General features: G+C 34.3%; 1 protein-coding gene and 1 pseudogene across 4 annotated transcripts; both read left to right on the top strand.

The window, feature by feature from the left end:
• Nucleotides 1-607: 607 nt before the first annotated feature.
• On the top strand, nucleotides 608-7,662 carry LOC111378437 (protein LNK1-like). 4 transcript variants are annotated; one of them, XR_002699859.1, is made up of 7 exons: nucleotides 608-771; nucleotides 1,202-1,288; nucleotides 3,823-4,340; nucleotides 4,429-4,699; nucleotides 5,039-5,431; nucleotides 6,600-6,806; nucleotides 6,969-7,036. XR_002699859.1 is itself a non-coding variant. In XM_023001629.1 (7 exons), the coding sequence occupies exons 2-7, from the start codon at nucleotides 1,265-1,267 to the stop codon at nucleotides 7,351-7,353; spliced, it is 1,437 nt and encodes a 478-aa protein (XP_022857397.1). In that variant the 5' UTR covers nucleotides 609-771; nucleotides 1,206-1,264; the 3' UTR covers nucleotides 7,354-7,662. The 4 variants fall into 4 exon arrangements, 3 of the variants coding, with proteins under 3 accessions (XP_022857397.1, XP_022857398.1, XP_022857396.1); XM_023001629.1 differs by lacking the exon at nucleotides 6,600-6,806 and adding an exon at nucleotides 7,272-7,662 and having other exon boundaries at nucleotides 609-771; nucleotides 1,206-1,288; nucleotides 6,969-7,117; XM_023001630.1 differs by lacking the exon at nucleotides 6,600-6,806 and adding an exon at nucleotides 7,272-7,662 and having other exon boundaries at nucleotides 610-771; nucleotides 5,042-5,431; nucleotides 6,969-7,117.
• Nucleotides 7,663-9,224: 1,562 nt separating this feature from the next.
• On the top strand, nucleotides 9,225-10,881 carry LOC111378422 (annotated as a pseudogene).
• The last annotated feature ends 493 nt before the right edge of the window (nucleotides 10,882-11,374 follow it).

Here is an 11,374-nt window from a genome sequence, read left to right as displayed (position 1 = left end):
TTTTTTTCTCTTCTCTTTTCAACCATATATTCTTTAATAAAATAATATTATACGTAAATAAAAAATTTTTCATCCTTTTTTAACCACACATTCTATCAAAAATTACTATTTCAAAATATATTTTACCCAAATTTCTCATTATAATGGTTGTCAAATAGGGGCTAAATATTTATTAAAATTTTGATAAAAATTATGAGTCCTAAGTATATGATAAAATTAATTATTAATTTTGATTTAAATTTTGATCAACTTTTTAAAAGGCTTAAATCAACAAGCTAAAGGCAAAAATAAAAGAAAATTTCCAGCTGTAACAACTGGATTAAAGCCCAAACTAAATGCCCAGAGCCCACACTAAAAGTGTTGAGTGCTTTGTCCAAACACCAAAAGCCAGTCCCTCACCCATCTACGTACTACTTACCTTTACAGCCGGCTCATGTCCCTTCTCCAAAACCTGAATGACACGTGGACCAATAATTTTCTAGTAACAGATCGCATCTCGACTAGCTCTCTCGTCCACGAATTTTGATCCCACTTGCCTTTGTTTGGATCTCTTCACCACGTGGCGCTCTATCCATGATTCCCTATATTTATTCAATTAATCAATTAAAATATTCGTCAAAGTTTTATCCTCATCCTCCTTTTTCTCTCTAATAATAACCTACGATTCCGAGATTTGTGATTCAAATTAAGGGTTTCTGCTGGTGGCTTTGTGGAGTTAAATCATCATTTCCGAGAATTCTTACAACTTTTGAGGCGTTTTTATAACTTTTGGTGAGTTTTCAGGCTAGATCTTGTTTTGAAGTATTAACTGCTATATTTATTGCGTATTATTGTTGCTGTCGACTGAATTGATTTTGTTGTTTGGATTTTTCAATTCGTTTCACGAATCAAGCTTTGATTAGTTCCAAGGTAACTGAACCTTGGAGATTAATTTAGTTTTTTTACAACTTTGTTACTGTGCTAATTGAGTCAAAACTTTATACTTTCACTAATTTTCTGATGGAAACGATCTAAGTTCTTTGTATAGTTGCTATTTATTTCTGAGGCACTATTATTCCTTCATCAATTTGATTATATTTTGTTTTTCTTGGCTTTCTGATAAGTTTGAGATTGGAGATTGATGTATAATATAATGATGCAATCGAGAAGATGATTTTGAGATGGTATTAACACACTTTTCTGTTCGGTGAATTTGGTGAAGGAAGGATTTGGAGTTTAAATATAAAGAAACCAGAGTTTGATTGCAATCTGAAGACTTGAAGAAATGTCAGACTTATGCACCTACGAGGTAGGTTTATTTTTTGATTGGCTAGTGTTTTGAAAACCAAATTCCGCACATGCTTGAGAATTAGATCACAACAGAATAGTCTAGTAGTAATGTATGTGTAAAACCGTTTAGTGCAATATGTGGTTGACTCAGCCACGACAGGGTCCTATTATGCAACTCTGTGGGTCAACTATGAATGGGTCATGTATAAGCTAAGAGATATCAGGGATGAAAAGAAGTTTTCATACTATTATTATAAATAAATCCTCAGCGATAGTTGCCTCTCTTAGCCCCTGTTTGGTGGTCTTTTTTAGTTTTATATTTATTTTTCCCTGAAAACATTGTTATGAATTGTGAATTTTTGGTTAAAAAATAAAGAAAAATATTAGTTTTATGTATAGAATAATTTATTGTGTCAATGTTTGGTTGAAAATGAGTATATAGAAAAAAGAGTTTTGCAGGAATGGAAGACAAACAGAGACTTATGTGCTTGATACATATTTGAAGTTTCTATGCACCCAACCCTAAGAGGTAGGTTAGTGATCAGATTTTGAGTTTGCTCTTCAATGGTTACTCGTTCGAGTCTCATAGGGCTATTGAGGTGAATACCAGGTTGTAAACTTCAGGGTCCCTTAGAATTAGTCGAGGTGTGCGTAAGCTAATCCGGACACTCACGGTTAAAAAAAAAAAAAAAAAAGAAGTTTCTATGCACCTGCACCTTAGTCTAAAAGGTGCAGGTTAAAGATGGTAATCTGGTGGTGAATATAATTTCATCTAGTCCTTGAATAAACATGGAAGAAACAAAGAGATTTACCCTTTTAGAAACAGCAAGTAATAAAAACTTTTGTCATTAAATTGCTGTTGCAAAATTATGGCATCCCGTCCATTCTTTTTATTGAATGGTTCATGCAAGTAGTTGTAGAACTTGGAATTCTTATCAGTTCTATCATGTGTTGAGTCTATACTTGTTATAGCGGAAAAGTTCCCATGAAATATGAATTTCCACATTGTAACTTTGCCCACTTGTAGAAAAATTAGAAATAGCAATATCGGAAAAATTGAGCAGGGTATTTTACTTATTAAATGTTGTACATATTATTAAGTTTTTGTTTGATAATATTTAGCCCATGCTTGGGCTTCATTTTTATTTTACTGCATTTTTCTATTTTTTCTTTTTAACCACACATTTTTCAGTGAAATAGTATTACACGTAAATCCAAAAATTTTCCTTTTTGCTTAGCCACACTCCCTAAAAAAATGACTATTCCAAAATACATTTTTCCCTAAAACCTCATTAATATGGAGCCCAAACAAGGGCTTAGTACTATAGGGGTTAATAAAATGGAGACATTAAGATAAGTCATAAAACTTGAGATTTTATAATCTCTACACCCTATTCATTTCCAAAAGAGAAGAAAGTAATCCCTCACACTTTAAACAAGAACCTCTCTACTTAAAAAGGAAAAATAAACTAGAACATAATTCACTTGAGAAGACGTATCAGGAATGCATATATATTCTAAAATTAATGAAACTGTAATTAACTAATTTTTATCAGCTACTTCAAAAATTCTCTTCAATAGGTCTGCGAAATGGCACATTGAATTATTGGATTATAGAAAAAGTTACTTTTGGAGTTCTTACTGCATGCTTTCTTTTCTGCGAGTCCTGTCCTACTATCTAGCTTCTACCCTGTATCCACTTTAAGTTGTAATATGTTGGATCTTTTTCCATTATAATTTTACGAATTCTTGTTAATTAGTCTTATAAGTCATTGGTCTTTGGTCTATCTATTCAAAAGAGGTTATCAATTTCTACCACAGGAAAAAAGGACAAAATAGAGTGTACTAGAGGCGCTAAATATCACGTCATTAAATGGATGGACTAAATACATTACATATCCCGTTAATGTGGAGATCACAGAAATTACACATAAATGGATAGTATGTACTAGAGGCATTATTAAGTTACGTGTCACTAAATGGATGGACTAAATACATTACATACCCAGTTAATGCGAGGATCACAGAAACCACACATAATTCCTTGTGATACAAATGCTTGAATGTTATACCTGGAAACCGGCTGAGAAGAAAGAAGGTATTATGTGCTTGTTTGGTAGGGATTTTGTTAATTGATTTTTTGACCGTTAGAGATAAAGTGGGTCCTACTTGTAAGAGAAGAATTCAAAAATGACAGCTGAAATAGTGAAATAACGGTAAAAAAATTGATTTTAATTGGATTTTAAGCTGTACCAAACATGCTTTATGTCCCCAGCTTAATATCCTCTAGTTGAGGTTTATATTTACACGTTGCTGAGATTACTTATTGACGGTAACTTTTACTATTCTGCCAAATTATGTCTCTCAGTTAGTTTGGTAATGTTCATTAAGGCCCTTAGGACTGAATTATGGTTAAAGTTTTTTACACAACTGCCTCGTAGTTCCGTTATTCATGAGTTCATTATTCTCTAATCTGTTGTAAATTTTTACTCTCATTCTATAAAATTATTCTGCAGTTTTTACACCTAAAAATTCTGTAACTGTTGTTAACAGATCGAAGGTACAGTTTGGGATGAATTTTGCCAGATTGATGACCACATAGTGCCCCAGACGGGTGACAAACGGGCCAACAGAAATTACTTTCAGGGTGATGGTTGCAAGAAACCTCGCTGTGGAGTAACTTGTATTTCAAGTAATTTTATAGATGGATATAGTGATAGCTATGTTGATCAGGAAAGAGAACAAGGAGAGTATAATAGAAAGAGCTTAGTGTTGGAAAAAGACTCATTGTCCCACAGAAAAAATAGTTTGTTTCTTACTTCATCTGATAGCCACTCAATCAGAAATGTTCCTGGGTTAATATCTGATAATACGAAAACATCAGGCCACGACTTCAAAAATAATAATACAGACTCCATTGGTAGTGAGTTTTATGCAAATGATCCAATTCAAGATGAGAAGAGTACTTCAGATCATAACCACTCCTACAGTTATTCACTTGAGGACACACCCCAAACAGACAATGATCTCAACTTTTTGGATAATTTTGAGGATGTTGATAGGATGTTTAGGTAATTGCCCGATTCCTCTTTTTGAGATTATGTATTTATAATTTTCACTGCATCATTTGTTTGCTCATTATTGGATTGTGTCTTCCAGAAGTTGTGATTCGACTTTTGGACTTGGGGCCAGCAGAGAAGATGAATTTGGTTGGTTTTCATGTCCTGAATCAAATGCAATGGAAAATATGTCAGGCAGCCATAACTTATCGAAGTTGATCGTGAGTAATGATTCAGCCTTGGAAACATCCCCAGTTGGGTCCAAAGAGAGTTCTTGGCCCTTAGGTACAAATGAATTTGCTTCTCATCTATCTATTGTGAATGGAACCTCTAGGCCAGACTGCAAAGATGAGTTTATGCCTAAAGATCAGGTTAGTGAGTGTCTTTGTAATTGGTAACAGAAATTTTTTTCTTTTCAAATATTGAAACTCAATGAAATTTTGGATTTCAGCCATTGAATGGTACTTTAAACACTTATGAATCTTGAGAAGGAATTATTCCTGCTAATTATGTGGGCTTATTTTTTAATCCTGATTATGTAAGAGTTATTTATTTAAGTTTCATTAATTTTGGATGCAAATTTCTTCTTTTAATCGAAGTCTGTAGTCTTTAAAATCCGTTGATGCTGTCTCAGTGAATATCGTATCCACTATAATTAAATGATTTTCAAACTGTTTGGTGATGTAACAATTTCAATGTGAAATACTTAGCAGATCCACGAGTACAAATTGCAGTCAAAGCATCAGAACCCCTCTGAGAGAAAAAGAAAAGAACAATACTTTGGAAATGGTAGTTATATTAGTAACCTACCAAGTGAAGTCATTCAATTTCCTTATGGGGATGCATCTAATCAAGCTTTCCCATATATGGACATACAACATCAACAGCAAGGCTCCACATGTGATTCTGTCTCACAAGAAAAGCAAGTCCACTTTTCTGGAGATAAACTTGACGATCGTTGTGATGTTGAAGGAGGCAGGATAGTAACGCCGGCAGAACTATGTTCCTCAAACATACAAGAAAGCCTGTCAATGAGTCCGAATTTGGATGATATTTCACCAGAAGCAGTTAGTTTTTGCCAGCTTCAGCATGTCACAAAACAGGTATAATGCCTTTTCTGGATTTTAAAATGTGTAAGCTTTAAGTTGTGGTACATTATGAATTATTCTAATGGCATAAAACCTTTGACATTCAATTTATCTATTATTTTATATTGCACGGTGTCTTATCATACGGGAGACAAAAACTTCTAGAACTGTGTGCAAGTAACGCCATAATAGTACAGTAAGAGTTGAATCCAATTTTCATGCTGTAGTATTACCAACCAAAATTTTGAGTTTGAAAGAATTGAACAGTTTATACAGTTGCAACTTCAGAATTTTTTTTAGGTTATTTGTTTGTTGACATTGCTTTGTTAGGGATGCAATTTTCCAGGCTATAGAGATACTACAGAATTATCATTTGCATCCATGTAATGCTAAGGTCCTACAGACCGAAGATTGCTTTAAAACTTAATTCTAATGATTATGTTTTGCAAATTCAGTCAAAATCAACACGAGTTGTTCTATTGGAGTTATTAGCTATATTCCTAAGAGAGATCCTATGCAATTGCTAATATGCAGTTTTATTCATGACGTGGCTGCAAAGAGATATTGAGAATTTCCTTGTTTAATTTCCTCATAGTTTGAGTACACCTTTTGGTAATAGAAGTTACATGGTATGGATTGTTAAATATGTAGATCAGGAAAAATTAAATTGAAAAGAAAAACAGAATAAGATAGTTTAGACTACTTACCTAAAGATAATAAACCTCACTGCACATTTATATATTACTTTAATGATATACTTATGGCCTTATTTAGCAGCTTAAACTTTTATAATTTCTATACTAATAGGCATTATTTCGTGTACACATGTTTTTTCCTAGACTACATTGTACACATAAAGTCACAATTTTTCTCGTAATGAAACATAATATCAGAATTTTATTTTATATCATCTTTGTGTTCTTGATATCAAAGCAGGCAGAGGTCGGTCCTAAGTTAAAGTTTTGCCGCCACACATTTATTGAAATTATGTGTGTGGCGGGCTTTGATGGAAAATAAAGAACCTTGCCTACATGTGAAGGGGTATGTTGAATAAAATATTTAAATGATACAAATGTGACATTATCTAACATCTTAAGTATTTAGATGAAGTGGTTCAACGTATCTCTAATCTTTAGTAATTCACTTCATGTTCTCCCTGATCACTCTCATCTGTGGGTAACAGAACTTTTCGAGGGGTTCCAATATTCAGATTATCATTCTAAGGCCCTCTTCCAAAGCAGTTAAATGAGAGAAAGGGGACAGCACGCTAAATTATCCATTGGACTACCCAAACACAAGGTTTTGGTAAAGATACTCATCTTGTATAGGGCTTGCACATACATGTAGGCCCACAGGCAGGGCATAAGCTTGTACGTGTGTGGCCTAGTAGGTAACAAGAACTAGAGTTACATCTCCTTTTTATTTCCATTCAATACTTCTTAGGTCTTCCACTCACCCTTATATGCTGACTGCATATCATTTTTGTATGCTCCATGTCTTCATAAATATTCAACTGCCTTGGCACTGATTGCGGTTAACATTCTTTTTTCAGTTGGACTTGAGGACGAAGCTATGCATAAGGGACGGTTTATATCGTTTAGCAACGAGTGCTGAACAAAGACAAAACCAAGAAAACCTGAACAGCAGCTCTGGAGATGAAAGAGATGCCAGTGGAACATTTATGGCTGAAGGAGCAAACAAGTATGTCTCCATATATTTGCACATATTTAATATTCAAGCATTCTGCATAACCTAAACGTAGGATTGACTTCATTTTGCTGAAAATGATGCTAAAACTAATGCTTGTTGCTCCTGTTTGAACTCCTTGATAATTGTCAATGACCTTTCTTTATAGGTGCGCTGGATTCATGAACGTGGAAACCGATACAAATTCTGTAGATCGCTCAATAGCACACTTACTTTTTACGTGCCCATGATTTGTTCAGTTCAGAAAGTGCGGACACAGAGGAATATATCTCCTATTCTCCTATAAAAATTAAGTCTTATCTTATTTGATGCATGACCTCGTATAAAAGAAATGTACAAGCGGCCTCGAGTATTGATGCCAATTTGGTTTTTTTGTTTTTTTTCATCATACTATATTTGGTGTATAATGTATAGGTTCCTTGTGTGATTTCAAATGTTGTTTGATTGGGCTTTTTTTTTAAATGCAACTTGCAGTCGATATTTCACCATATTCATGTTGTCCGATATACTGATATTTTACGGAAACTTTGTTTTTGTTATTGTTATTTTTTATGGAAACTCGTTTCATGTGACTTTGTTCTTGGCAATTTCTCATTGTTCATGAGATCATAACATTGAAGGATTGATTTCAATTTTGGTCACTGAAAAGATGCCAATTGCGTCATCCAACTTCAATTCATTTTCTAGTGTCAATTAAAATATAATGGCAGCCTATCAAACAAGGGGAAAAATTGGGCAAAACTCGTGGTTCTTGCCCATTTGTTCAACCCCACAAATAGTCCAGACATTGGAGTTATAAATATCAACAGAATTGATCTGAATAGACATTTCCCCTGCTTGTGGAGATTAAGCAATTGTAAGAAAGTCAACGAAATCTATCTCAATCATGTTCCTCCATTGTAAGAACTCTACACGTATGAAACAATAAACATCGGAATTTGGGCAAAATATTACATTTTTGTTTATTGTAAGAATGCAGAAAATTAAGTAATGAAAGGGGGCTCCGTTGGATGGCATGGTAGAGTTATTTTCCCTTCCTCCATAGCACGATGTGCTCTCGTCACCCTGATGGTATGATGTCTTTGTTATTTTCCCTTCTTATGACAATACATATAATTTTTACTTTTCCATCCGTCAAATTAGTTTAGTGTTCAAATTTATATCCAATCTTATCTTACATATATAAAAGAGCGTAAGAAGTGCTACTGTTCATTCAGATAGGTGTCGCAAATATGTGTCGTCCTCTAGAAATTTCCATTTTTTTTTCTCATTTCATCAGATGAAATGATGTCGTTTGATTTTTTAATGGGAACTTCTCGCACTCAACCAGTCACTCCTTTCTTTCCCCATGCAACATTTTCTTGTGCAAGCTCCTCTTTCTTTTTCTTTTTCTTCTTTCTTTTATATTTCTCTATCCCGTGACTCTCGTTGTTGTAATTTTGTCAAAAAATTGAAATTATTGTCAATGTTAATTGGGGTAAATGCATCATTGTATTGTTGAATTTGCAAAAGGAAGGACTTAAATTGCGCAGAAGAGTCATAGGTGAACGAATATTTTTGGAAGAAGGAAGTTTTATGCAACAGATCAAGCGTTCTGCAGTCGGTTTCCTTGTTGCAGTTTTTTAGGTATGTAGATGAAGATTTGTTCATTTCTTGTGTTAGGTTATTATGATATGTGAAAGTTTAGTCTTTCTTTAAACAGTCGGACGAGATAAAATCGTACTCTCCGCCCCCGCCCAAATATTCAACCCGCATTCGCTCACTCATCTCAGACTTCTTTCCGCGCTGTGCGGAGAGCAGTGTCACTCTTCTTCGCGCTGCGTGGAGCAGAGAGTAGTGTCTCCTTGTAGTGCGGAGAAAATCTTTCTCCATGCTGACGGAGAGAGATTTAGGCTTTTTTTTCCTTTTCAAAATGGGTCATCTAGTTTTCCATTCACACATCTTTGGATCAGCTCCTCTCCCTCTCTCCATAACTTAACCAAACCCAAAGAGGAAGAATAAATGAAGACACAGACATGCTCGCCTTCTTTTGACCTCCAGCGGTCTGTGAAATTTTCCCCCTCTTCCACAGAAATTTTCAACAGACGAACCGTTTAAATTTACATCCAAAGAGGTTTTTCCACAACCAAATCAACACGTCAGAAGGCAGACGTCTTCCGACTACAGCTTCCGCATACTTGACCCTAATTACTAGTAACTACCAGCCCAGCCCCACAAAACCCTTGAAGTATTTGTCATTTTTTACTCGTTAATTTTGCATTTTGATGTTAATTCAAATAAATGTTAGGGATTTGAGATTTGTCGAAGAAGAACATTACAAATGGTTCAAAGTTCAAAGTTTACTCTCATTTCTGTCATCTCATTCTTCAACACATAAAACCCGACTCTTCCATAATTCTTCTTATTTGCTGTTTTACGTAATTATTTAGTTTTCGAAGAAGTCAATTTGAACAAAATATAGTTTCATAAACAGATTTTGGATGCGTGTTGTAGAAATTCTCTGCTTTCTGACGAATTGTATCGAGATGGAATTATTGATTTCACCCGTATTGACTTGTCAACAGTTACTAACGAGAAGATGAAAGCAATGATTATTCACTAAGGGCTTCAAAGGTTCAATAATTATACCCTATCTGGTTAATTTATCACTGTGTACCAGATCCAAAGAAGATGGTACAACTTTGTCTTGTACAAAAAGCTGTACCATTTAATGGATATTGACTGTCTTTTGCCCTTGTTTCACTATTTAATCTATTTTGCAATTTTGGCTAAAAGTTGGTAAATTTGATCGAAGGACTTGGAAGTATTTTTTGACTTCTTAAACAATTTTGTGGTTATTTATTGCATGGCTTCAATGATGGTGATTTTTTAGAGCGAAATTTTTTAAGAAGTACTGTTAATTTGTAATTTGATTGAAGTGTTAATGCAGTTCACTTCTCATTTCGGATTATGTCCATGTTTGAGCCTTATTCTTTGGAAAAGATAAAAAATACATTTTTAAACAGTGTTTTGACATCATTTCAACTACATATTTTTCAATAAAGTAAAATCAAAAACTTTTCTTTATTTGTTAATCATATATTTTTCGTCAATACACTATTCAAAAATTCATTCTTATCAAAAGAATGGAGTTCAAACAAGGGCTATATCTTATAGAAAAAAAAAAAAAGGTTGAACCCAACCTTGAGGACCCCCACCGCCCTGCCCCTAGAGCTTTGTGAGGGAGGTAAATCGCGGGATGTGCCCCAACAGGCCAGGGAACAAGAGTTGTTTGTACACTGCGCCTACAAGGAGTCCAATTCCATGTTTCAGGAATCGAACCCCCACCCTGCAGCTGCCAGCAAGGCGTGAGATAATCTCACCCTTGTTCTTTGCACCACTGGATTATGTCCCGAGGGGAACAAGGGCTATATCTTCTTTTGTGCTATGGTTCTCAGAATTAAAGCGATGGAAGCTGACATGTTGGATCTTCCTTTTGAAGATGAATGTTTTTACTTGGTCATAGAGAAAGGAACCACGGTAAAGTTACAGTTAGCGGCGTTATCAATTTGGCAACATTGTAGGATTCTATGCTGAAAGTTTGTAATTAAATTTCATTCGAATGATGGTATAGGTTTGTATGAGCACATATGTTACCAACAGAATTTTGAAATAAATTTTTTATAATTTGGTGGCAGAGGTTAGGGTCCAGTGAAAGTAGATAACAACAATTTTTGTGGATTTGGTGATTCTTTTACAAGTGTTTGCGTTTGAGAGTGAAAGTCAAAAATATTGGAGGTATGTTTTCATTTTAATTTTAATTCCGTCTTTTAAATATCTTTGTCCATAGTCTTCTTCCCTCAAAATTACTTCAATTTTAAATGTAAAAAGAAATATTGTATTGACAGAAGAGGTTGTTTACCTTTTATTAAATAAGAGCGAAAAAGAGTTGCCAGTTAATTTAAACTGCAAGAGCAACAAGAATTGTAGTAATATGATTCTTCAATTTTAAGTGGAGTGTGAGCATATGGATATGACAAGACGATTATCTATCTCTTTTTCAAGTTGCCCGTACGATTTTAGCAAATCGGTCCTAAAATATCGTAGAAATATCGAAACAAACCTTCAATTTCTATATTTTACTGTTGAATGTTGATAATTTTTTGTTTATTTTTGCAAGGTTCTAACAAATTGATCCTAAAAAACAGTCGAAATCTGGTCAGAAATTTGAGTTTGGTGACCTCAGGTATGTTGCTTTCTATTTTTTGTTGT

Source organism: Olea europaea, unplaced genomic scaffold (assembly GCF_002742605.1).
Source record: "Olea europaea var. sylvestris unplaced genomic scaffold, O_europaea_v1 scaffold1815, whole genome shotgun sequence".
Lineage (NCBI taxonomy): Eukaryota > Viridiplantae > Streptophyta > Magnoliopsida > Lamiales > Oleaceae > Olea > Olea europaea.
Note: the sequence above shows the minus strand (reverse complement) of the source record. Positions and strands in the feature narration are given on the sequence as shown.

Coding starts and splice junctions, on each gene's coding strand:
- LOC111378437 (XM_023001629.1), top strand. CDS start 1,265: ATGTCAGACTTATGCACCTACGAG. Junction 1,289..3,822: donor CAGACTTATGCACCTACGAG/GTAGGTTTATTT, acceptor TGTTGTTAACAG/ATCGAAGGTACAGTTTGGGA. Junction 4,700..5,038: donor AGTTTATGCCTAAAGATCAG/GTTAGTGAGTGT, acceptor TGAAATACTTAG/CAGATCCACGAGTACAAATT.